The sequence below is a fragment of the Perna viridis genome, chromosome 11, assembly GCF_037379345.1.
Source record: "Perna viridis isolate PV_CMFRI_1.1 ecotype Kerala chromosome 11, ASM3737934v1, whole genome shotgun sequence".
NCBI lineage: Eukaryota > Metazoa > Mollusca > Bivalvia > Mytilida > Mytilidae > Perna > Perna viridis.
In genome coordinates this window covers 33,261,514-33,289,205 of record NC_142455.1, presented here as the reverse complement: position 1 = coordinate 33,289,205, position 27,692 = coordinate 33,261,514, and the positions used below count along the sequence as shown (strand labels likewise).

General features: G+C 33.0%; 2 protein-coding genes across 3 annotated transcripts; one reads left to right on the top strand and one right to left on the bottom strand.

Moving 5' to 3' along the window:
* The first annotated feature begins 645 nt into the window (after positions 1 to 645).
* LOC148603789 (ferric reductase 1-like) lies at positions 646 to 14,907 on the top strand. 2 transcript variants are annotated; one of them, XM_088551933.1, is made up of 13 exons: positions 646 to 674; positions 4,123 to 4,241; positions 6,649 to 6,840; positions 7,142 to 7,243; positions 8,867 to 9,023; positions 9,471 to 9,575; positions 9,971 to 10,086; positions 10,452 to 10,529; positions 11,585 to 11,656; positions 12,458 to 12,557; positions 13,297 to 13,452; positions 14,133 to 14,254; positions 14,683 to 14,907. In XM_088551933.1, the coding sequence occupies exons 2-13, from the start codon at positions 4,182 to 4,184 to the stop codon at positions 14,773 to 14,775; spliced, it is 1,353 nt and encodes a 450-aa protein (XP_088408059.1). In that variant the 5' UTR covers positions 646 to 674; positions 4,123 to 4,181; the 3' UTR covers positions 14,776 to 14,907. The 2 variants fall into 2 exon arrangements, with proteins under 2 accessions (XP_088408059.1, XP_088408058.1); XM_088551932.1 differs by lacking the exon at positions 646 to 674 and adding an exon at positions 1,413 to 1,545.
* Positions 14,908 to 15,225: 318 nt separating this feature from the next.
* LOC148603788 (tRNA (cytosine(72)-C(5))-methyltransferase NSUN6-like) lies at positions 15,226 to 27,469 on the bottom strand. The gene is made up of 11 exons (XM_088551930.1): positions 27,173 to 27,469; positions 24,484 to 24,624; positions 23,127 to 23,233; positions 21,914 to 22,002; positions 20,839 to 20,992; positions 19,417 to 19,577; positions 19,089 to 19,129; positions 18,069 to 18,198; positions 16,942 to 17,099; positions 16,344 to 16,469; positions 15,226 to 15,780 (listed from the first exon to the last, which is right to left on the bottom strand). The coding sequence occupies exons 1-11, from the start codon at positions 27,371 to 27,373 to the stop codon at positions 15,613 to 15,615; spliced, it is 1,476 nt and encodes a 491-aa protein (XP_088408056.1). The 5' UTR covers positions 27,374 to 27,469; the 3' UTR covers positions 15,226 to 15,612.
* Between the last annotated feature and the right edge of the window lie 223 nt (positions 27,470 to 27,692).

Genomic DNA, 27,692 nt, shown 5'->3' with positions numbered 1-27,692 from the left:
GACTCGAACTCGTACCACTGTGACAACACTGCCTGCCCAAAGTCCAGCGCATTAGACCACTCGACCAGCTAGGCTATATAAAATTATAGCTTTCGCTGGCTGGGTCATTCCTCCTCGTAGGATTAATATAGGGATGTATCTTAGTACACGATGTGTGGTAGTACGGGACAGTTCATCTAGGTGTTGTTATGTAGGATTAGAAGCGAAAGATATTCGCTTTAAAAACTCATATACATCTCATATACATGCACTCAAACACGTACATAGTCCGAATTCCCTATGACCCCCGTCCCGCGTATATCTTATTAGGACATTGATTTGTAACCCGACAAATTAATATCCAAGTAAATTATATGAGGGTTTCAGGATCAGAGGTAATTCGGACAAACACGAACAACTTCACTTGGAGCGATTCGACCTTGCCGTGCCACGACGAACTTGTTGAAAAATGAGTGGGATCGGTATTGCTTCAATTTCAGTGTTTACAATATGAATTTGAAATTAAACATTTGAATATAGAATTTATGTAAATATTGGTTCGTTTTTACTTTATAATACATCTATTCGTCATTATATGATAACCGTGAATGTAAATAGTTCCATAATCCGTGTAGTCTCGTTATATACCGGTAGTCTTAAAATCTTAAAATATGGAGTTATATTTCTAAGAAAGGGTCAGTTTCGTATGCCTTGTTAACTTCCCTGGTAAAAATGTATACGTACAGTCACCAAAATAAATTACTCTTGTCGTTTCCTGTTACAATTTACTATTGGATCTGAAGACGAATTTGACTGTCTCTAGGATTATAAGTTAACTCAAAAAAAACATTGGTAGAGCCTTTGTTTCCGTACCAATTGACAAAGCTGCAAACAACGTAATAATTGTACACAGATGAACTCACCATCCATTTTACTTACTCTATACGTTACCAGCTCCAAACGATTACTCTCTTGGTCTGGGTAACATATAGCTATTACTTTTGTCGCTTATTTGCATACCTGTTGTATAAGCAGCTTATCCTTTACATTTATACTTTAGTAATTTGCTTAAGCTAGGCCTCTGAAGCATTAAACCAAAACCCCATATATTGATTAAATACAGATTTCACTTGAGGCGTAAACACGTAAAGTGAGTTTGTAACTACATACATTTTCCAAAAAAAAAAAGAACAACAACAACAAAAACACACAAAAAAACGCTCCGAATATTGCCATCACCAGATATATAAACTAATTATAAGTTGTATTGAACTTTATGGGTTTAAGATTCACTTATTAGAACATGATCCAACTTTTGCATACTTGGGTTACCAAGTCAGTCAGCCGTTGTCCGCTGTCACGTACCATGCCTGGTCCAGTCACGATTCCGTATAGAAAAAACCGTCGTTATGAAAAATACTTATTGAACTTCTTCACCATTTGAAAATGCTCGTATGATCCTTTGTCACAGTTCTATTTTTAGAAACATAACTTAACCTCGGTATTTAAATTCTAACGCGCAGACAGCCTTCTTCATTGATATGTGAAAACTTTTAGCGAAAGAAGGTAAGAAATTTAATATAAGAGAGCATAAGATATAAACTGAGAACTTGCATTTAAGCATGGATCTAGTGATCATAGATGCTATTGGTTTTCCTTCATTCTATACGCTTATGTTTTCGTTCTCATGAACATCAGCTTAAACATTGAAAAACCAGAATTGTGGTACATCATGGCCTCCGATGTAACTACCGTTTGTTTTCTTATTTAGTTTATGTATTGTGTAATAAATAAATTATATATATTGTCATTCCCAATCAGTAGCGGTTCGAAAGATTTTCAATTTTTTTTCTTCTACAAATACATTTGTCTATAATGATTCAATAAAAACTTATATTTGCGTGATTATTACTTAACTAACATAAAACCATTCCTAAAAATATTGAACATGTAAAAACAGTTGGCATCCCGTCCCGGCCGATGCCAATGATAGGTCGGGGGATCCAGACACTTTGAAAAGGAGGGGCGCCAGTCGGGTTCCTCAGAAAAAGGTAGGGTGCTGAGACATTATTTGCCATTCTTTGTCAATTTTACACATGAAAATGACAAATTATCCAATAAAAGGTGAGTGTCAACCCCTTGCACCATCCCCCTGGATCACTTTAAAAGGGTTCCTTGTTACTAGTACACTCCTGTGATTCGTACACACAACTCCGTGCCACTTAAGGCTTTTAGTTTTTTTTCTGATTACATTGTTTTAAGTGTGGTATACGTGGATATGTATTCGTTAATGATATTGTTGAATAATGTAATTTGATTTGTAACATGTCAAGCTCTCATTGGTTTGTTATCTTTGAGTATTTTGTATAACCTGGTTTGACATTATGACGTCATCAACGTCGATTGGTCCGCACTATCCCAAGCAAAATAACGTTTTGAATATGAATCAATTTATTTTGGGCTGGCATTCATTAGAAATTAAAGTTTTCACATGTACTAAAATGTCTATGCCAATGAGCGTATTTTATGCCTGTTGTCCGGAGTAGGAACCCCTAAAATAGGTACTACATAACTGCATACACATTACAAATGCGGTAATTTGAATAAAGTTTGCTTCGAACATTTATCTCCTGTAGTTTAAATTCCACCCATAGCAACTATACTTGGGGTCTTGACTCCCACTATCAAGTGCATTTGGATCTTAATAGGAGATTTCTTATCAGACGGTGACAAACCACGTGGTCACTTTAATAGATGGGCTTAACATACCTATCTTAGTATCCTTAGAATATTCACTTCTCTAAAATATTTAACAGAAAATGAATAAAACTGTCTTCCTATTTGACCTTTTTAGATGAAGGTAGTTATATTTACGTTCAGGTGCCACGTGACGGGACATGAGCTAGGTATATTTTCCCGTATCTATGCAACTTATTTGTTCCATGATATAAAACATATATTGAATTCCAATATTTGTTTGGCGGGACGGTTAGACGGTGCTGGTATTGATTATACTCTGATTCAAATCCATTGATTCTGTATCACAAAAAGAATTTAATCAAGGATTTATATGTAAAGAAGAAAATCATGTGGCTTCTCCTTTTGAGATGCTGAATAATTTATGTAAGCTTTGCAAATAAATATAAAAGTACTGTTTTAATATTATGTTGAATTACGAAGTTGGATTAAAATGACACACTCTGTATACGTTTTTGAGGTCATACTTCTTTAACTTTAGATTTATGTAAAAATCAGGCAGATCCTATGATATGGTTGGCACATGGTAAATTTTATCGATCTATATTCTTTATTCCAATGTAATGTTTATATTATATGTATATTTTTAAAGTGACAATAGATGGCCAGAAAAACGACTGTAAAGTTCTCTAACAAAGCTACCAATTTTTTTGCATAAAATGAAAGAGTTGTCCCAAAAACCAACATTAAATTTTGAGAAAGGATGCATTTGTGATATTAAATGTATAATTTTTTAAAAAACAAAATTTGTCATATGTAACCCACTGCCTGGTATTTGCATGGACACCCTCTTAATAAATATAATCCAAACCGCTACGCTAAAATGTCCCCCGTTGTAACGTGAAAGTCTGAGTAGTTCCGATTTAATTAAACTAATACGAAACTTGTAGATCAATGTTTTTTCCCTTCTGTTTCGAATTGTAAAGGTTGATATTTTTACACCGAGAATCTATTGAATTTTATCACGACTTTTTTTATGTAACTCTACAGTTTAGCTTTCAGAAAATAATCTATATCTCATAAACTACAGTGCACTAACATTGTATTTTTACTTACAAAGACATAAGTACTGTGGTTGATGTATAAATTAGAGCATTAAACTTGGAGATTTCTTGACAACAAAGAAATCCAACAAAAAGAAAAACTGTAAACATGTCATTTGAGGACGAGTTCTGATAGCTTAAGTCAATGTCAATGAAATTAGAATTCATTACCGGGCGTTGGAGCTTTTGGTGCATTCACACGCTCAAATTATTTATTCAACTTTGATATAATACATGTACATGTAACCTTTATAAAATTTTCGAGATGTAAATGGAAATAAAGCATACCATGAATAAAAATTTTTTATTCTCAGACCTTATACTAGTTTATTTCTGTTTGCAGGAGCATTTTCAGAGACCACACGGGATCTTTCCATTCTTCACTTTCAGTAGCTAGTAAGAATGGAGTCTTCAGGTTCAGGAATTGTCTTCTTCGTATTGGCAATCATTCTTTCGGCAAATGTAAGTATACAAAGCACCAAACTGTTGTTTATGCGGTCAAACCTGTATCAACGACCACCCGCATTCAGCAAAAACATGTTTTAAAAGACTATAGTTGTAATATACCTATGTACTTCATTTTATGTCAAAAATCGATCTATCTTTTGAGATCATGGATTTTCTTTCCCTCAGAAGGTCACTAACGACAGGTTTGACTGTGTTTCAACTTATCAATTTTTAACAGAAGACAATACACAGACTGACTGGATTTCTGATTGAGAGAACTCATTTCCTTCGTGGTTTCACATTCATCTTTTCACTAGTAATCAATATATTGGCACTGAATTGAAATGTACTATTCAATTGTCAGAACGTGACTATGACAAGAGTTATACGTTATGATCTAAGTCTGCGGAAAGTATTGAATCGATGAGACCAACAAATAAAAAACAGAAAGATGTACCTAATATTTTTTGTAAATTTCTGTAAAATGAGCAATGATACATCTCATTCAAAATATCTACTGGTAACTGATCAACATTATTTATGTGTCTATGAATTAAGTGCTATTCATACTATATACATTCTACGGAGCCCTGTAACTGCCATGCAGAAAAAAAATTAACTAGGTCGTGCGAAGGAAATTTTTAAAACATGCGCACGAAATATTAAATTGTGCGCATGAAATATTAAAATGTGCGCACAAAATACTAAATCGTACGCACAAAATAATAAATCGTGCACACGAAATACGAGGTCTTTCAAAGTTCTACAAGATTGTCTACTAGTGAAAAAAAAGACGTTTTCCCTTATAGTTTTCGTGATAATCCCTGTTACCCATCATGCAAAATTTTGCGCGTAACGTCTCTATTAAATATAGGTGTCTGAGGAAAAAAATCGACATTTCTTAGGGGAAGAAAGATATAGTCAAAATATTAGGGTAAGGAAACTTATGACTCCTTACTTTATGTTCCACGTGCTTGAACTCATTGGTGCCAACTGTCATTCGAATGTAAGTCGCATGCGCATGATTTAGTACTTAATGCGCACAATTAAGTATTTCGTGCGCACGATTTAACATTTTTAATATAGTTTATTGTGCGCACGACTTAGTTATTTTTTTATATGGCACGTACAGGGCTCCATGACATTCTCCCACCGGTTCCTTTAAAAAAAATAATCGTGAAGAGAACTCAAAGTTATTTCAAGAAAAATGCATGCAAGTTTTCGTTATGAATCAATTAATATGATTTTTGTTGAATATACAACTGTTTAAATAATTTTAAAAATTTTCAATCCAGAATATAAGTAGAGTGTTAAAATCAGATATGCAAGCGGTTTGTTGTATCAGATATCTGCCAAAATATACAATGATATTGGATTAAAGAAATGCGGACGTGACTCCATTCACCATAGGAATTATGATAAAATGTTCGACCGATTTTTTAACAAAAATAGTTTTGATAGTACAAAAGAACCCATTATTTACCTTTTAAAGCATTCATTCATTATGAATTTCCATATTTCGCAGTAAAAATATGACCAGTTCACTCGTTCATTGGTTCATTGCATGTAATGCGAGAAAAGATATATTACATTAGTCCATATTTGATACATTAGAAACGAACAGGATTGATTTTATTCGAGAGTATATTGTACTTCTTGTACTAGTAAGGAAATATGAGAACGACTCTAATAAATTTAAAAACTGTATGCGACTGTATTTGGTAATTAGAATTACGTACCTGTAGCAAATGGTATCGAAGATTCAATGTTAAAATCAGTCCGGTTTGTGTGCATAAACTTATAAACGGATGGAATCGGTATAGACCCTTTTGTGCTAACTATGGGATAGTCGATGAGCCTGCGTGAAGCATGCTCAATATACACTCCCGCTTGTTCCAATGATCGAACATGTAGCCCGACTAGTATATAAACACGAATACATAAGTCGGGCTGCAAAACAGTCCGTGCGAGACCCGACAGAGTAGTCAAGGAACGTTGAAAACCCCTATAAGTAGTAGACGGGCTGCATATTGAGAGAATGCCTCTATGGTCAGATTCTCTATGCTGCATTCAATGTATAAACATAAATAAGAATTCTGTATCGAATGTGATATTTGTGTAGCCACACTAAGTTTACCAGCGACCTCTCCGTTTCATTCAGTTTACGCCCTCTACTGACACGTGCCCTATATTAATTGTGATCTGTAGCTACACGTAATTTACCAATGGTCCCTCAGTTGTATTAGTTCCCGATTTGAATCGGTACGCTTGATTTATGTAATAAAAAACTACATTTGTATAAGTTACCGAAAGGTTCAAATAAATGTATGTAAATGTCTCAGCAACCACATGCATTCAGAAATAATGTCACTTAAAACAGATTTAAGCGTAGTATGCATGGTATTTCATTTTTTCACTATAGGCACGATTCACCAAAGACTCGTCATGCGGTGTGACAAAAGGATGTTTTAGTGACTGCAGATCATTTGATGGGTGCACCTACTTAGTGACATGGGTTCAGACCTCTACTGGGGTAGACTTCACCCTGAAGTCAGAATTGATTACTTCCGGCGACCAATATATAGCAGTGGGTTTCTCCAGCGACGAGAAAATGGTACCTAACGATAACTTTAATAGTCAACTTCTAGTACTATGGTAGACCTAAAAATCCTGGGCATTATGAACAAACTTAATATGTACATCTACAAATGACATTCATCGAATTTCCCGATTTGTATTGAATGAAAATAAAGCTTTGTAAGACTTTAATTTGTAATTGCATAAGGTATGACTAGAACATGCTAGTACGAAATTAAACGTGGTTTTCCATTAAAAAACAAAAACAAATAGAAATTTAACGGAGTTTCGATTGCGTTGGGTCTTTAATGTATAAAAATCCCTTTTTATTTGATTAGGGTGAAGATAGTGTGACAGAATGTGTGATGACCGGCGGTAGTAATTTCAACGTGTACCAGTCCTATAACCCGGATGACGATAGTAATGAGAGGACCACCAACGTATGTAGGCTGCAACATTATAATTCCTTGTTAGATAATTTAATTTATATCAAACATGACATTTTGATCAAACTCCAGAGAAGCGCCATTTCAGTGCCGTTAATTTACATCCACTAGAATGGAAAAAAATTGTGGGAGTACGGAGGGACCACTGCTAAGGACTTTTGCGTTTTGGTTCTTCCTGCTCCATAAATTTGGTTCGGTTGTACTGAGAGATATGCCACTAACACTGAATTGTAAAAAGTGGCGTACGTCTCCCTTTTTCTTTTCGTGTAACATGCAGTCGACGCTCAGAAAATGCCCGAGTGCTTTGACTAAATACAACAAAAGATAGTACGTGACTTCTAAGCACATAAGTACTGTTCACATCTTGGGTCTGTTTTGGCAATAATTATTTTGAGGATGAGGTGGATATATATATTTTTCATCATTTGGCGTGGTTTTTAAAATCATTCAAATTTAAATTTCTGAAAACTTTACCCCTTGATTCCTGATTTCCGGTAGCATGACACCCTTCATTGTTGAGTCTGTCTTTAGTACAAGTTGTATAGACAAACGAGATTTAGGGTATTTACATCTACATGTAGTAAGAGCTGTTATAAATCTATACTTACCATTTATCAAAACCCCTATCAGTGATTACTACTTCAATCAAAAGGGTTGTAAACGCTGAACGGCGTGTAACAGTAATAACCCTTTGATCCCGAGCATGGATACATCGAGTGGGTTTGCCCACTACATTTGACTATCAGCCAATGTTAGCACTCGAAGATATCCTGTTTGTTGCCGGTGTTTTGCTTCTAAAGACGAATGTACTTTAAATTTTCTGAACGTAAAACTCCTAAAATCCGTTTCTCCGTATTCCAAACACTAACAAGCAATTTTTCAATACACCGACGCCGTTCCGATTTTCAAACAGAGTATTATAAGCTGCTACTTACTACGTTTTAGTGGTTATCATTGCCGGATTCAAAGGGGTGCAGGTGGTTGACACCCCCTTTTTATTGGAAAATTTGTTATCTTCATGTGTAAAATTAAAAAAAGGCAAACAATGTTCTGCATGTAGCACCCCTTTTTCTGATGAAACTCGGCTGGCATCCCTCCTTTTCAGTTTCTGAATCCGGCCCTGGTTATTTTTAAGACCTGGTTAGAAATATTGAGCATTCTTACCAATCAATGAGTAGTTTTAATAGCCACTTTAAGCGTTTCCTATCGTTCTGAATTACCGTAACAAATTCATTATTTTTTTGTTGTAAGCAAGTTGTTGGATAGAAAATTTGGTAACTTGAGTGTTTTTGGTGTATGTATATATATATATTTAAACAATAAATGCAAGGCTTTTCATCTATGGAATCAGTGTAATCAAATCAAAACTTCGTCTGTAAAATGGCTCTCAAATACTTTATATTCGGAATGGAGATCTCTTAGTCAAGAGTAGGAGTAGTAAACTCAAAGGTCAGGTTAATTCTGGTTTTATTCTGTACAGCTTTCCAATCAAATTGCAGGATTGCGTGGCATATTTATCAAATGACTGGATGTAATTATACGATTTAATAAAACCCACCTGATTGATATTATAACTTTAAAGTATTGAGTAGAAAACTGGACTTTTTCTACTTACAGCCAACTTTAGGACTGTCTGCAACTTCTGGGAGTTACACTAATGGTATACTAGAATGTGCCTTCAAAAGGACGAATACATCAACAGATGCCAAAATTTTCAGTTTGATTAATGACTGGTACCTCTTCTGGGCTATTGGAGAATACGAAACAGATGAAAGTAACTATAACTATACAGATTGGAATGAATAATTAGATACATTTCATCTTCTAATAGACCCCTAAAGCAACTGAATGACGAAAATAATAATGTGTAACCTATTTTAGGGTGTGTCACATATTACAGAATTTGCATGATTCTTGCAAAGACCGCTAATTCAGACATATTTATTGTAATGGACGATGTTTAAATTTTTTTTCAAGTTCTTCAAACTAGTGTGTACAAAGAAAAGATATCGAAAAATGCCAGACCATACATTAAGCTATGGAAAATGATTGACAATAAGGGAATAATTTCTGCACAATTTACCAATCCACAAAGTGAAAAATATCTGGCTTTTTTCTATGGCTACAACAATTGTATCTACACTCTTTTCTATGGCACTAAATATATTCTGCATTAGATATAAATTGGCATGTTATGGTACATACAAATAATTGTGTTTAGGTGAGATGGAAGAACACGATGATTATGGTATATCCTCTAAAGTTGTTGATTTACAAACATATGAAGACGTTACAGAGAAAAAGAAACCCAAAGTTAAGGCTCACGGTACGTGTTACTGTATTTTACAGATAAGAATTGTACCATTACAAATATACCACATCTTACCAACTTAATTCTAGGAAAAATAGCGAAACGGGTACAATTGATAAAAAAAAGTTTTCTCCAGGCAAGACCATATTAATAGCACTTGTTGAAGCAACAACTGATGTCAGTATTAAAATTTTAAATGGCATTAACTCCTCTAAAGGGATGGCTAAAAATACCATGTCTAATGATTTAACCAGTTATTGTTCCAAGGACTAATTTTGCATTAATCCAATTTTTTTCTTGATCTAATTAATGCTTTGGAAAACTATATAACATTCTAAACTGATAAATTTCATTTCATTGATTAAGTTTCGTGAAATTAACCACTTAGTCTATTGTCTGGCTGTTTATAGGATGTTTGGCCATCATTGCCTGGATCGGCTTTACTAGCGTTGGTGTTGTAATGGCCAGATCATTCAAACCGATGTGGCCCAACAAGAAATTGTTTGGAATGGCTATTTGGTTACAGGTAGGGTTTCGAAATTAAAAGTATTTCTAGGTGTTAAAAATATGATGTTTTCGACTTTAAGGGAAATTTCTTTTTGTAAGTGCTGTTTATCTAGTCGCACATTTTATTACTATGGATATTTCATTATAATGATGAATTTTGTTTTATATTTTCCAATAAACCCCATGTTCAACTTGATCTTTATTTAACTTTGATTTGTTTTTATAACTTTTTATTGACTATATTTTAATTCAAATCATACATTATCATCCGCTAAAATGTGTCATTCTAAGCATAACAAGTAAATCTCCAACTTTCGTTACTTTCATTTCTATATATTGAACGTAACCGTGTCGCTGAGTTAACAATTATATCCTCCATTTTAGATACACAGAGGACTGATGGTAGCTGCTGTTGTTTTTAATCTTGTTGCTGTTATTGTTGTTTTTAGTGGCCACTTCGAGGTTAGTGTGTAAAAATACCGTTTATATTGTTTAAAGGTTCTTTGACTATTTGTGGTAACAAGCAAATAGACAGAAAATCTCTATCATAATTGAAAAAACACAAACACACTGAGGAGTAAACTCTAGATAATACGTGTTGGGTCTGTGACTCTTAATGTTGAATGTTCTCAGTCAGTGATATCAATAATCCCAAAAGAAATAAGTTTGGATTTCGAATCTATTCTATTTTGATGTTAAATTCTTCTTTTTGTTCATTTTATGAGCAGTTTATATAGATTAACCTGGTTACACTTTTCACACCCCTCCAAACGAAGTTCTAGGGTATAATGTACACATGTAATACACCTTTCACATCCTACCAAACGAAGTTCTGAGGTATAATGTAATACACTTTTCACACCCACCAAACGAAGTTATGGGGTATAATGTAATACACTCCAAAATATAGTTACATGTACGTGTACGCCTGGATATCCTTCCGTCCGTCTGCCCGCCCCTGCAGTTTCAAGTTGTAAACTTTGAAACGTTACTCCGAATTTAATTTGACCGAACTATTTACGTAAAAATGTATATCCATTTGAAGTTCCCAAAATGTTTTGACGAATTGGACCTATCTTTTCTTGAATATTGGGTATTTGAAAGATTTATAATTAAGCATGTGTCACAATACAACATGGTGGGCTATCATTTAATATCCCACTGCAGAGTTGGATCCAGACACTTTGGAAAGGGTTGCCAGCCGATGTTTCTCAGAAAAAAAGGAATGCTAGATTTGTTGCCATTTTAAAAAAACTTTACAGATGCGTTTGACAAATTTCCAGTAAAAAGGGGGTTCTACCCCCTGTATTCGCCACTGCACTTGAATCCATATTTTTAAACTGTTTCGCGGTTTATACATGTAAGTGTTAATACCGCAAACCAGGTTATTCGTATAATCGTATACAATATGTTTGAATCATTAAAAATATATGATAATTTGCGTAATTGATTTGCAATTCACACTGAGAAACGAATATTTCTGAATGACTGCTCTATGGCTGTTTTTTTCTTCACAGATCTATGGCGCTCAGTCATATAATGCTCACCCCGTGCTCGGTATCATAGTCACAGTCGGCTCCATCCTTAACGTAAGTATAAAGCTTTTATGATTTTACTATATTAAACCGTAAGTGCATGAGGCCCCATTTCAACAATATAACCAGTGCTAGAGTCACAGAAGTGTGTGAAGGGGTTGTCTAAGGGTCTATGCATCGATCAATAAATGGTCTACCCATTTAGCTTCTTCTTTGAGAATAAAAGCAATCAAATAAAATGCATATACCACTGTGCATACGGTTGTATATTTATAACGTACCATGCATACATGTAGTTGGTTTGTTTACATTCACCACTTTGACGGTAAAATTTCACGAACATTCCACATATCCCGGTGTGACGTTGCCTACATCATGACTTCATACTAAGTACGTTGGTAGCGAAATGATTATTTTACAGATATTAATCCCCAAAACAAAAATTAAAACATAATGAAACATTTTGGTAAACCTTTTTTCTGTGTATAGAGGTAATATCAAACAAAATAAATTTTCTTAATGGTTTAAAGAGTAGTAAAGAGAACCAATATTCTACTGGAAATCAAAAGAATACAATCCAGGGATAAGACTAGAGAGGGAAAACACACACACACAACAAAGAACGTAAAATAACCAAAATAAAGGATCAAAAGTGAATGAGCATGTCGGACTCCACTAAAAATGGGAGCATGGAACAGGTGCAACGGTAATGTAGGAGTCCCCTGCTTTTATAAAAACACCCGCCGAGTAAATGTTGTAGCTCATAAAAAGTCAATTCCAAGGTAGACGAATCTTGTTGCGATAAAACCCTGTTCCAGAAGCAAGTTTCAAATTAAGATGGACTTTATTTTGTAGGTTATTGGAGGATTCATCCGTCCAGGTCCAAAACACAAACTTCGACCACTGTTCTACTGGAGTCACCTAATCGTTGCTATTACCACCTACATTCTAGCATGTAAGTATGATGAACTAGTTGAAGGGGGTGGTATATAAACCTTAATGCAATATACATCCTAATTACATGTACATGTATATAAATCGATATGGAAGAAAGAATGTTTTGTGAGAAATCTGTTATGTGTGGCTTTTTTAAGTTGCCAATATCAGAAATTCTTGACACAGAAGTGCTGACTGCAATTGGGTGATCTAAAACAACATTCCATTATGCTTGATAGGAGAAATAATAAGGATATATTAATTTTCTTGAGGGAAATGACAGTCTATTAAATATTCCTCCGGAAATGGCCTTTTGCGAGCTGAGACGACGTCACGCGCGTTCCTGTTAACTCGTTCTCCTTACCTATGAAACGTCTTAAAAGTGGCAGCGTCATAATCATTCAAAACAAAGGCAAGAGAAAGTTTGACGTCACTCTATACTATGATTCCAGGAGAAGCAAACAAACTATTTTTTTTTCACGGGAGAAACAGTTACTTATTTTCATTGCTGATTAATAAGATTGGGTTATCTTTCACTCGTTAGATAAATTCTTGGTCTTTTCACTCGTTCTCTTACTCGTGAAAAAAGACTTGAATTTGTCAAACTCGTGAAAGACCAATCTTTAATCAGCAGCAAGTGTAAGAACCTACTAGTTTTTTTTTATACTTTCTGTATGGATTGTTACATTGCTTTAATTACACATTTTAAGAATATTATCTGTTCAACACATGACATTATTCTCTTTATATTTTGGCAGTGGTTAACATTGGTATTGGCCTGGCCACACCGGATGCTCATGTACCATTTGATATTGTCTATGGTTTGGTGGCTTTCTGTGTCTATCTGGTTGCTATGGAGATCACTCTGGAGGTCGTTGATCGAGTAGGAAAGGATAAGAGCGGAAAGACAATGAGTAAGTTGAAGCATAATGCCACCATTAAGTTACAATATTTCAGAAAATACCCCAAAAAAATGAAATGTGAGCTTTACTTGGAGAGGTGATGTAATTAGTGACTACCAGATAAAAGCTGCTCACATTACAGAGACCAAATAGTAACGGACATGTTACGGATGCCAACATTTTATCCTTTTAAAAATGGATGTACGTCATTTTTCTCATCTGTAATGCGTCCACTATTTCACTTGTGGGCAATAGCTGTAAAACTTTGTACATGCACATATTTAATCTCAGAAATTCATATCATATACTTTTACGTCTGATTAGACGTAAAGAAATTAAAAGGTAGACATAGCAATCGGATGAGCTATCCAATTATTGGACATTCTAAAACTGTTGATACCCCCGCTCACAAAATATGAAAACCTACAGTTGGATTATTACTCATTATAGGCATTTAGCATAACTTATTTTGCTTCATGTATACATATATCTAGAAGTGGACACATTTTCACTAAAGTTCATTAAAAACAATTAAAGACTACCAGCTTACCTTCACTAGTTAAATGAACAGACAGTTATGTAAACCCTATATAACCTGTCCAGACATTGTTTTAGCAAGCAGTTATATTAAAAACAAATTTAATTTTGGAAAATATATCAATCAACTATGTGTTCAACTTGTCTGATTTCAGCATACAACAGACCTGCCACTGCTAAGACAGTCAGTGGTAGCAAGATAGAGCTGACCACCCATGAGAATGGGGAATCCAATGGATCACCGGTTCCACCTAAAGATGACACTAATGAACCATATGTAAGTCTGTAATTCTGATTGCAAAATAACAATATACATGTATGTGAGATTGTCAAGATAACAGATAAGGCTACTTGATACCTTTTCCACTCAACATTGAGTAAGATACTGAGAAGAACCATATAGATCATATCCATTGTATGGATGCTTACCCTACCAGTGCACTTGGTCCATACTCAAAAAAAAAATATTTGTAGTTGCACCTGATCCACAAAAAAGTCAGTTAGTAGTTGCACCTGGACACATTTCTACACAATAACAAAAAACATGCTAAAATAATATTTGTATATTAACATTGATTATTGTACGTAGGTGTCAACTTGATTTGACCACAATGACCAATAATTATTGATGATATTTTATCAACTAAACAGTGCCGACGTCATTTGCAATCCTTGATTATTTACATTTCTCAATTTTGTTTCCAGTGTGGACGTCTGAAGACGTATCTCCTGTTTGCCCACATTTTTTTTGCGACCAGTTTTACCCTTGGTTTGATGATCACACTGGCTGCATATTAAATACACAGACTTGACATAGAACTATGTGCCATATAATTGGAGGAGTGTTTTCTCTTTACTGATGGACTTAACAGTGAAAAAAGTAGTTAAACTGTAATAGAAAAACATATACATGGAAATTGAATTCACATTGTAGTTCATTTTCTACTTTTGCTATTTCAGTGACAGTGTCATAACTATGTGGAATTCTTACTTGAAAATAAAAACATATTGAAATGTTTCAAAATTTGGAAAAAAAGCCAAGATTTCAATGCTGCCAGTAATAATATTTTATATATAATGATGTTAATTGTATTTGTAAATGTTCTACACATATATGAAATTGCAATGATACATAGAATATAAATGTTGATGACCAATCTGTTATATAGTTTACATATTTTTATTTCTGCTGTTTTGTATTTTTGTATACTATTCTTTTTACATTACTAAATAGATAAAAATAAATCATTTGAAATAAATACAACTTTTATTTCAACAGATTTTTGGTTTCATCACATTTAACAACCTGAAAAGTGTCTTGCCAGTGGTGTATCCAAGGAAAAGGGGGAATGGAAACCTCAAAATTTGCTGAAAAAATTGGTTAATTCAATGCAAAGTTAGGGCAAAAATTAGAAATGGTACCCTGAACTCCCTTCCATAAATTTCTGGATCTGTCCCTGCTAGCTTATTCGAATTCAAGGTATATCTGTTCCAATAGTATCTGATGTAATGTTTTAGGTTTGTGGAAGTTAATTAAAAATCTGCATCGAATTGATTCAGGAGAGCATAGAGTTTTGCTGTATCTAATCCTCACTTTCCTTTAGCATTTCTATAGCAACCCTATAAAAACCTCCATCAGCTATCATGTATTTTTTTTCTAAATTTTGCAATAAAGAATCCTATGGTATCGTTATCAACAGTTTGTTGGGAGTAAATTGAAGTGGGATCAAAGAACTGTAGCTTCTGCCTTTGGTCTTCAGTCAAACCCTCACATGGCTGCCCTGTCTGTCCTATATGGGGCACCTGTCCAATATAAAGGGTAATAGTTATGATAATTGTTCTGTTTGATCAGCAACACATGAATATCTTCTGAAACATCAGCATCCCTAAAAGTTTCTTCAGAAAAAAAAATTGTAGATGAATACATCATTTATCAGCACAAAATCTAATGAAATGAAATAACAGAAAGACAACTCAAGGACAACTTAGGGACAATTCAAGGACAAATCAGAGACAACTTAGGGACAATTCAAGGACAACTCAGAGACAACTCAAGAACAACTCCGAAACATCTGAGTCCAAAGATATGATTAAAAATATGAAAATAGAAACCTATAGGAGACAATCTATAAACATAATGTAGACAGCAGAATGAATACAAATATAAATTAAAGGAAAATAATACCAAACACTAAAGCATTTTCAATATGAACTCTAACGAAAAAAAAAAAGAAATGACATCAGATGCCATGACTACCTGTCAAACTGCTAGTGAGTAAAAGCAGAAAAAATTTGAAAGTGTCAGTTTCAGTGGGTTATTATTGCTAATTATTACACACATCACACTTATTAGTCTAAATGATCACCTGTGGTTCAAGAGATAATTCAGAAAAATTCTGTAACATCCATGAAACTTGTTTCTCATTTTCTTCCTGAGTAACTGTACAAGTGCTATAGACCAATATACCTCCTGGTTTCAGCAACTTCACTGCCTGATAAAATCAAGTTTAATGGAAAAATGACATAAAAACACATGAACAATTCAAAATACAGAGCACAGTAAAACCTGTATTAACAGATGTTAAAATTTTTCCAGTTCAGACACGTGTTCTGTTAATGTTAAAATACATTTTTGGAAGCAGAGAGACTTTTCAACTTGTCTGGTTTAGACATGTTTTAAAATGACCAATGTTCAAAATACATTTAATTTCATAAAAAGTGACTTGTCTGGTTTAAACAGTTTTTTTTTTCTATTCAAAGTTTGGTTTAGATGAGTTTCACAGTTTTATATAAAAACAATCAAGGAAAGACCCTGGCAATAATCCATGTATATTCATAAGCTTTATTATGTATATACAGTTTGAATTTCATAACATAATATTGACAGATTATTACAGCAGGTGTCAGAATCACATCTTCTCAAAACAACACAAACTATTATAACAGTTTGATGTCAATACCTACTTCATAAATTATTGTCCGTTGATAGGAGGAATAGGACTTTAAACTATTTAAAGACATCTTATTTTTGGTAGATGGCCTTTGACCTAATGCACTGCATGGACCATCGAGTAAAATTCTGTCAAAACATTCACTACAGTATGGGGGACCACCTAATGAATCTGAAAACAGATGAAACTAGGATCTAATATGCTGAAATAAATGATGGTTAATCAATACAGTTCATGTAACCATAGCTGAGCTTTGCAGGTCCTCTCTTTTTTTATTTGTTTTGAAATCTGTTGAGTATAGCAGAATACAGCATCACATTTTTAGTCAAACCTTATTGATGCGAATCAATACAGTAACAAAATACAAGATATAGTGATACAATGTATAGGAACATCTGATTGCATGAGTTAGTTCAAAACACAACCAGATTGATTGATTTGCTAGGATGCATGATACAAAGTGTCCAACCATACATAATTGTAACATTACATGAACACAAATTGAAATTAATGAGTAATTCCAGGAATTTTAATGGAATTATTCTTTTTTAATATCAAAATAGGAGAATGTGGTATGATTACCAATTGAAAAGTCATCCACTAAATGCCAAGCAACAAACAATAAAAATTCTACAGATCACCACATGGTCTTCAATAAAGGGCAAAACCCCTACAGTGAAGAAGCTGTAAATTTCCCCAAAAAAATAAATGATGTGAAATTATTCATTAAAGATGGAAAATGACCTAATCTATATAACAACAAAAAATGTAGAACGAATAACAATGACAACCACTGGGATTAAGGCCAACTCTTATAAGGCCAACAGTTGTCTGGCCTAGAGATTAAGGCCAACAAAATAAAAGTCTTGTTTCCTGTTACCAGTAAGAAATAGGACAGGTAGGTAGAGAAATTATTTTATTTAAAAAAAAAAAAATTTTACCTTGAGTCAATGAGGAAACAATTTAAACTTTAAATGCTTGAGCCAAAATGGCCATAAAATGATCAGGTAGGTAGGGTAGCAGAAAATCTCATCTAGTGAGTTATACAGCATTTGCAAATGTACTGAGCTTTTTAAGATACTTATGAAACACTATGAACTTTATTAGAAACACATTGAAAATTAACACTTTACAGTTTACCTGCTTGACTGTCAACAATCTTTGAAGAATCATATGGATATGCTTCTATAATTGTCAGATCCCACTTCTTGGCATTTCTCAATATTTTCTCCACTTTCTGTGGTGTTCTGTCTATCGCTACTAATCTTCCCTGAATAAGAATGAAATATAATAGTATGAAAAAGGAAGAAATTTCATAAACCATTTAAATTCACAAATGTGAGATAAACAATAAAAGGGGTTAAAATACAAAACTATTAAGTTCAAGATTAATTTCTTGATTCTTTTTTTTTATTTTTAAGACTTGGAAAGTTCAAGATTTTATTTTTACCATTCCCATTGATAGTTAGTTGGTTGTGATATAACAGTGTTGTTTTGTATTTGTATTGACAGCTTGCAAATCAGTGGGTGTTTCTAGAAAAACAGAGGACAATTACAATACTTGATGTACCTGTTCCATGCTCCCAGTTTTTTAGAGGAGTCTTTTGTGTCATTGTTTGTGTTATATAGGCAATAACAGTGCACTGACAAGACAAAAAAACTGTTATAGAAATCAGGCTTAGAAACGTGGGATAATGCAAGGCTCTGCTGAGTATTTTCTCCAGGTCGAGCCAAATTTGTATATCAAAGTTTTTGATAGATCAATTATTGTCATATCACTGAAACAATGTTTTAAAAGAAAAATGATGTTTTAAGCATGGAAAACGACGCTTTTAATTTCAAGCAGGCGACATCCTGGCAACATCAAAACAAGGTAACATTTGTAACATCAAAACAGAATGTTATATCCAATCAGTGACTGTATATTACATGTAAATATACAGTCAATGTAAATCAAACTGGTTGTACCATGAATTGGTTATACCATGTTCTTTGTAGTGTGTCTATATTTTCTTTTTTTTGTCCTTGGATTGTGTATCTTTTTTATTACCTTCTAGTTCCCTGTATTTGTTTTATTACATTCCGGTTCCCTTGATTTCCCTTTCCACACAAGGAACATGGTCAAATGTACAAAACAAGGAGGAGACAAAATGTTCATACCTTATTCTTCATCAGTGTAGCTATATGTGTTGTCTTTCCACCTAAACAAGAATAAAGAAATATGATTATACCTATAATATTAATATTTAGACATAAAAGAATCTATGTCCATTGCAAAACATTACAGCACATATTCGAACTTGATATTATTAATATATATTACTTATCACAGTAGATGCAAATTTCTGTAATGTAGGCAGGAGAAAAGGAAATATTTAAAGTCATTTTTTTTTCTGAGGAATGACTACTTATGTACACTACAGCATAAAATTGTAGATTATCTAAAAATGTAAGTGGAATTTAAAAACAAAAGGATAAACAAATGTACCTGGTGCAGCACACATGTCCAAAATTGTCTCCCCTGGTTTTGGACTCAATACATGGCTACATACTATGGATGGGATATTCTGTGGGAAAATTATATCTTCACACATGTCACTAAGACTTGGTGCTTCAAACAGGGGCTCTGTCATGAGAACACCTATACCACTAAAAATAACAAACAAATACTATGACCAAATTGATTACTTGTGATTACTTGATTACACTCCCTCTTTTTGCCCTTGATATAAAAACATATATATTGTGACAACTTAAACTTAGTTGACAAACAAAAATTTGATGTAGTTTCAGTCTTAAATCAAATCCTACAATACATCATACATATAATAATATATTATACGTGAACTTCTGCCAGTATTAAATATTTGAAGGAACTTAGAACCTTCCTGCAGTTCTACCGTCGAAAAAAAAAACTACTGCTTTAAGAACACTGCACTGTAAAAAAAATTTTGTCACCATTTTTTTTATTTACTGAACAAAAAAGCCAGAGAGGATGGAAAACAGCATTTTCGGTTGAGCTCAAGTAACCCAGGTGAACAAATTGATTGACAGATTGTTGTGTAAACATGTTAATTAGAGTCATAAACAGATGAGTAATTTAGCGTTTTAGTGGTTACTGATGAGGTGAGATGACTATATAGCATCAGGAGATGATCCCATTTAAAATGGAAATATTTTGATGAAAATTTGTGTAATTTGGGCCATTTTTGATGACATTTTTTTTAATAAAGGATTTATTTTGATCATATCTATGTAATAGTTGCTATTGTAGTGACATTTTTTAAATGAAAATTATTTAAGTAATAGCAGCTATTATAATGATTACAATTTTAAAATGAAAGTTATTTTGAGAAAGATATCTATGTTAATACTGTTCTTGTTACATACATATTGTCATTAATACATCAAATCATTTTTTACTTTCAAATGTTAGTCTATCAGGTTTATTTCAACATTAAAAATAGAGTATTCAGCATTTTTTCTCAAGAAAATGTAAGGTTTCCCCTAAGTTTCACACATATTTGACCATACCACATGTCATATCTACAACTACCTCTTTCCTAAAAATGACCAAAAATTTAAAAGACATATGTAAAAAGGTGACTCCCTGAGATGTAACCAAGTTACCTGTACTTTTTAACCTAGGTAGCAAATATAAAAGTTTAAGGTAGGTTAGAACTTGTAATGTACCAAATTTTGATAAAAAGCCTCCAGTTTTCAAACCAAATCTCCAATTTTGAAGGAATGACTTAATCACATGTATTCTATAAATCTTTTGTCAAAATATCATGTGAATGTGATCAGTAGTTGCAGAAAAATTGTAATAAAAAATTTGTGGCTGGACAGAAGAACACCATGAACACTATAAAGAGAGGGGAGTATATAAAATGATTAATGGCTGTCTTACCAGAGAGTCTCTATACCACAGTACATCTGTTCCCTACTGTATTGTAATATACCATTACCAACAAACATCTTCTGTCCACTGTAAGACTTGTAACCTCGGAGACATTTACCATCCAAATCTGCATAGACTGCAACTTTGTCTGAAGCTCTAGCATCTACCAGTACATAAAGCAACAAATTATGAACATTGTGATAAAAATTTAATCGAAGAGTGTATATGCCATACACAATACTAGTTCATTACATATCTATTGAACTTGTTATCAATCTTGTGAGTTCATAGAGTTCCTTGTTTGTGCATACTATTTATCTGACCATCTTTTAACACAATTCTTATAATTAATTTAATTAGAAGTTTGATCTGATAGGAGAATTATACAGAATAAGAAATAAATAAACAATGCACATTCTTACATACATGTATATGTTTACCTGTATATACCTGCATTGACTGGAACAGCTGAATGTTAAAGTCTGTGTTTTTTTTTTGCATAAACATTCTACATTTACCAAGATTTAAAGTGTGGAGTACTGGTAAACACAGCAAAACAGTAATACACATGATAAACATATATTATCAAAACATATGTAAATCACTGAATGCTCAATTCATATGATAATCATATGTTGGCCAGCCAATATTTATATATGATAATCATATAAATGCAACAATCATAATGATCAAATGTGGCATATGTGAAGTGTGTACCAGTAAACACTGATATGTACAGTAAGAAGACAAAGAAAAATAAAAACTTGAGTTCAATCATATTTTGAAAGTTATTATTTTCAAAAAGGCCTAAACAGTTTCAAGGTCACAATACAAAGTAGTAGTCAAAACAAAAATATATTAAAGTGATGCAAGACGTTTTTTTGCATTGTGCCATATAAACAACAAATTATAACATGTCCTACAATTATGCTTCTTTAGTTGACATGTAATGTACACATGAGCTAAAAAAGTATTAATAATGTTCAAGAATTTATCATACATGTATACACATGACCTAGTTAAAATGAAATAGTGCAAAACTTGGTTAAATAAGAGTTATTGATTCTACAGGGGTAAAACTTACCTCCAGTGCATCCTAAAATACCTTGTACAAAAACATCAGCACCTCTAAGAACTGCCATACCACATGTCATATCTACAACTACCTCTTTCCTAAAAATGACCAAAAATTTAAAAGACATATGTAAAAAGGTGGCTCCCTGAGATGTGACCAAGTTACCTGTACTTTGTAACCTAGGTAGCAAATATAAAAGTTTAAGGTGGGTTAGAACTTGTAATGTACCAAGTTTTGTCAACTGACAATATACATTGTACAATGTTTGATTCCTGAGAGTTGACAAGAATGTTAAAGACTTTCTACAAGGTAGTCTCAATGTGATCATGACCTTTGACAGAGTTTGAAATAGTAGCCTGCCCACCAGCCCGAGACTGGCTCTTTTTTGGCAGGGCTGGCTAATTTTAACAAATATTTATATAGCCATATAGTAAATATATTGAAAATTGTATTCAGAACTGGTTAAATTTGAGTGAGTTTTCTACTCTGCCTCAGTAGAGTTTGAATTTCTTCAAGAATAGGTACATTTGTATGTTGATTCTTGAACATTATGCAATAGTACACAATGTATTAAAGATGAAGAGAAAGAAGGACTAAAGAGCAGATGAAGCTTGACAATATTCCTTGTCAGCTTCAGTATAACAATACTTTATACCATTTGAAATGGCTCCAATCTCTCAACTAAATGCTAGTTTTAAAATGTCAGATACCAAAAACCACTCTTTTATTGGTTTAAGGAGGTAGACCTAGGGTAAGGGACATAACTCATGAAATCAGTGATATGTTTGTATTATATTCAATTTCACCAAAGCCTCTCAAGCTTTCCTTTGAGGCAGAATAAAATGAATCCTAGTTAATTAGATGCTTACATTAGATTGATGTAAAATGCTGAATACAAACGTTCCAATGATTTTTAAGAGTTGTGTCCCTTACCCTACGTCTACCGTCTACCTCCTTAAATCAGTGTACATGATCTTTTGGCAGATATTCCATTTATTTATTTAAGCAACTGATAAGACTTGTCTCAAAGCTGTAGATGTTAGAAATCTTTAGTCTTAATCATTTTATGCTGGTTAATAAATAAGAAAATACATATTATCAGTTGTTACAAATATTTGGTTATTAGCAAACTTAATGAGCTGATACAAGTGTTAAAAAAATGTTTGCAAGATTAATGTTTAATTTTTCAACATATATTTGCTTAGTTCATGGGGTTGCTTACACAGATCTTTCTCTAGGTACTGGCCCCCTGTTTTCAATCACCATGACATCATTCATACCTGGATGTCGATATATATTTGGCAGTTCTTGCTGCTTCATACTGTACATCTTAAATAAACAATTGTACATGAATGTCATACAATTTAATTACATAGTCATTTAACCAAACCTATTGAAGTTAATGCTATATGTGTACATCACTCTTAATACATGTATTAATGTGTAAAAGGATGAGATATGGTAAGATATTGGGTGTTCTGTGCTATTCCATAGAAACAACTCTTTATATATGCATGTCTATTTTAGACAAGGAAAATAGATGATTCTTGGTGGAGAAACATCATAGGGTTTTAGGAATTGATATAACACTAGAGGAGTCCAAATTGCTCACATTAAGGCACAATTTTTATATCTATGGTTTTCAAATTTCACAGATTACCACACACGAAACATACTAAAAATTTTACAGATTACTACACACAAAACATACTTAAAATTTCAAAAGTGGAATGTTACATAAGGTTATGTCACTTATACCACAAATCAAAGGGTAAATTGCTGGTCACTATGAAAAACATTCCGTTGCTGAGTTGTTTTTATTGACACAACTTATGCAAAAATTATCATTTACTTTTTATTATCCTTTAAACCAACAGTAATTTGGTTTTAATAACACAAGATGAGAACTAAGCCTGATCTATATAGAAAATAAGTCCAATCTTTAAGAATATTGGGTAAGAGAAACCTCAAAATATGATATTTTCAAAATGCATTGCTAGGCAATCATACAGCAAACTAGGCAAATAAAAAAAAACATTTTTTTAATATTGATATAGTATCATATGAAAACTTGAAAATAAACTTCTATTAAGATGGGCAAAAAACTGCCCTTTTGTTCTACAAGTAGATTAGGAAATTAAAGAGAGAAAAACCTGGTAGAATGCAGTGAAAAAGCTTACAAAAAGAATATCCCAACTTCAGGTGATCTCTAATCATGTGAACAAAAATCTTCCTTGGAGGAACCTGATATTACTTTCTTATTTGAACATCTTCATATGTTGCCTAACTTTTCTATAAAGTTTCATCAAAATCTATTTAACAGTTACAAGGTAAAAAAGTAGACCAATAAGACGGATAGATGGACAGAATGACAAATCGGAAACATACAGACAGGATGTTTGCTATTGAAGGAGTTTAAATAAGGTCTTCTTGTTAGCATGAACTTACTGTTTCTTTGCTGTAAAGGAAAGTGCTACATGTACATGTAACTAAATTTCATTTACAATTGTACATGTACCTGATTGTTGGTCTTTCACAACAAGCTTCCATTGGTTCAGTAATACATTTAGTATACTCACTTCCTGTAATCTTTCCTTTAAAATATCAATGGCTTTGTTAATATTTGTTTTCAGAGTATTAACTCTTAATGATGTAAATAAAGGAGGTGTTCCAAGAGCAGACAGTAAGCATTCAAATCTTCTTTCATCTTTCATTGAAGTCTGAAAAAGATTGTTAGGATAACCAACAGAGTTTTCTGATTCATAAGGAGAAATATAGGTTACAGTCATCATTTATTAATATTATCATCAGTGACATACGTTATAAATGAGCACATGTAAACTTCACATTCCAGTTTTTTTCCAACAAAAAATTATATATGAGGATCTTGCGACTAGACATTTTACCAAAATTCAGCAATTTGGCATAAACTAATTAAACAATTAAATTATCTTGCTGCCCAAAACATTTATGCATGACCATGACATGATAAGGTGTTTGATTGCAAGTGTGTGACTTAAGTTTCATAACCTTGTAATAATGTTGCTTTTATCTAGAGGACTTTTTTTGGCTAATATAGTGCTTATATACATGTACATGTATAAAGTTTCTGTCAAAAAAAAATCAAGTAACTTATCATAGTGTACAAGATAAACTTACATACAGATATTTAATTTATTAGGAAAAAAGAAATGCTTGTTTTCTTTCTCTCAAATGTTTTACATCCACCAAAACCAACCTTTTGCCTCACACAAAATATTTATATAAAAGTAAGTCATTGAAAGAGAAATGAAATTTTACATAAAAGGCTAACATTATTTCTTTTAGTTAGTAAAACGAAGTGTATTTATAGCTATGCTTTGATTATGTGTTTATTTCTTCTTAATAGCGAGGATTCCTACAAGACTTGATAGAAAGGATGGTAAAGAAATCTGAGAAGTTTCCAGAAGATAGGTTATGGTCTTTATTTATGGACATATGTAATGGATTACAGGTTTTCCACAAACATAACCCACTGTATGCTCATAATTCTTTCCAAATACATATGTAATTTGATTATAAGAATAATTAGATTTTTAAGAAACTAGAACTTTAGGCACTTTAGGCAAAACAAACTACGGGTAGCAGGACACAGACATACTATTTTGTTGCCTTATATTGTAAAATCAACACAAAAATATGTCAATTTATCAATGACTGGGATGCAAATTTTGAGAATGGACCATTTCTAATGCTATCAAATTTTCAATGAGTCATTATTAATTTTTTTTTTTTTTTTTTTTTTAATTTTCTGACATCAATGGGACATCTTTGGTTGGAATGTAAAAAATATGCATAACACCCTCTTATTACTGACATTTTGTTGGATTCAGGAACCAGGGTCTCAATTAATTCTTTTAGGGGTTCCACAATGGTGGACCAATGGTGGTAAAAACATAAAAACATATACAGCACAATATCTCAAAAAGGATAGGTGTCTCAACTAAAGCTATATATTATATTATTAAAAGTGTAATCCCTTTATGTATTCAAGGGTCAATTCTAGGCCTGGTATTATTCAATATTTTTCTAAATGATATATTTCTTTTCATTCAGGATTCTTCTCCCTATATCTACGCTGATGAGAATACTCTTTCTTATGCTGGATACAATTTCGATGAAGTCAAAACAAAATTGGAGTCAGATAGCTTAAAATTGATAGCCTGGTTTGCAATGAATCAGATGAAAGCCAACCCTGATAAATTTCAGGCACTTGCCATTGGCCGAAAAACTTATGATCAATACATTTCTTTCGATCTTGGTGATAATACTATAAAATGTGAGGATGAAGTAAAACTTTTGGGAGTAACAATAGATTACCAGTTCAAATTTGATACTCATATAGCAAATATTAGCAAAAAGGCCTCAAAACAGTTAAATGTTTTAAAAAGGATAGGGAAACAATTAAATAAACTGGGAAGGTTAACAATTTAACACTCTTTTATTTTGTCCAATTTTAATTATTGTCCTGTCACTTGGCACTTTTGTAATGAGGCTAAAAAAATGTCATCACTGAAAGTATGAAGAATTAGAATTATTGCAGTTGAACCTTTCAAGATAATTAATAGATAGAGCAAAGTATATCTACATGACCTAATTGAAATAAAGGGTAATAAATATCATTTCAGATATCAGAACACAGTGAAACTACCAACTCAGTGTCAGAACATCAAGGTATGGGTTAAACTCCTTAAAAATATTTTGCTTTCAAAACCTGGAATGACCTGCCATACCACTTTCGTAGAGAATCATCTTTTTCTCAATTTAAGAATCTTCTAAACTCGTGGAACGGCTAGTCATGTCATTGTTCTGCTTGCTATTCATAACAGCTCTGCTTTATGCTTTTACATTGTTGACTATTTATAGTGCTGCTCTTTCATTTTAATCCTATTTTACATTTGCTACTATTTGCCTTATATGCTGACTGATGATTTATATATGTTTGCATGAAAATGAATAGATAGTTGCCATGTATTGTACTTGTGATGTAAATGTTATTTATTGTAGTGCATATATTTCAATTTTAAAAGCTCCCAGGAGCTTATGTCGCACTGTTTTAAAATATCGATGTTAAATAAAGCTTATGTATTGTATTGTAATGTATAATGTCTCCAGCTGTTTTCTGATTTGGCCACCCACATAAGGAAACTAAATCCCAAAGGGATTAATTTAATTCTGGAACAAAATTCTAGGAGTTAACATGTGCCAGCATATTTTCAAAACAGTTACCTCACTTTTTGGTAAATAGTTCTGTTTTAAATGACTCCAGACTGCGTCATTCAGTTGTAACGGTGGCAGCTGTTTAAAACAGGTATCATCTGCCTTCTTCATACTTTTCTGTGTTGTCAAATGCTTGAATCTGATGCTGAATGTTTTATGTGGTTTAAGATTAAATCGTGAACTGTTTCTTAGAAAGACATGGATATACATGCCATAGCATTTTTGAGACGATATCTTCTTATAAGGATCGAGACAATATTATTTTTTTCTATGTCAAAGGGTTTAAATAGTGCTGGGGATAGAAACGCCTGTTCCTACTGTATATGCTAGAAGAAACTCTATCGACACAATGCAGGTTTTGGACCCGAAGTAGAAAAAGTCGCAATTCTGCAACCAGTGGCGGAACCAGGTTGGAATCCCCTATTTTGACTGAGCATATTTGATTATAAATGGGGAAATAATAGCCCGGAACCCCTCCTTTTTCAAAGTTTCTTGTATAAATCGGTCCTTGCAACTGCCTACATCAGAA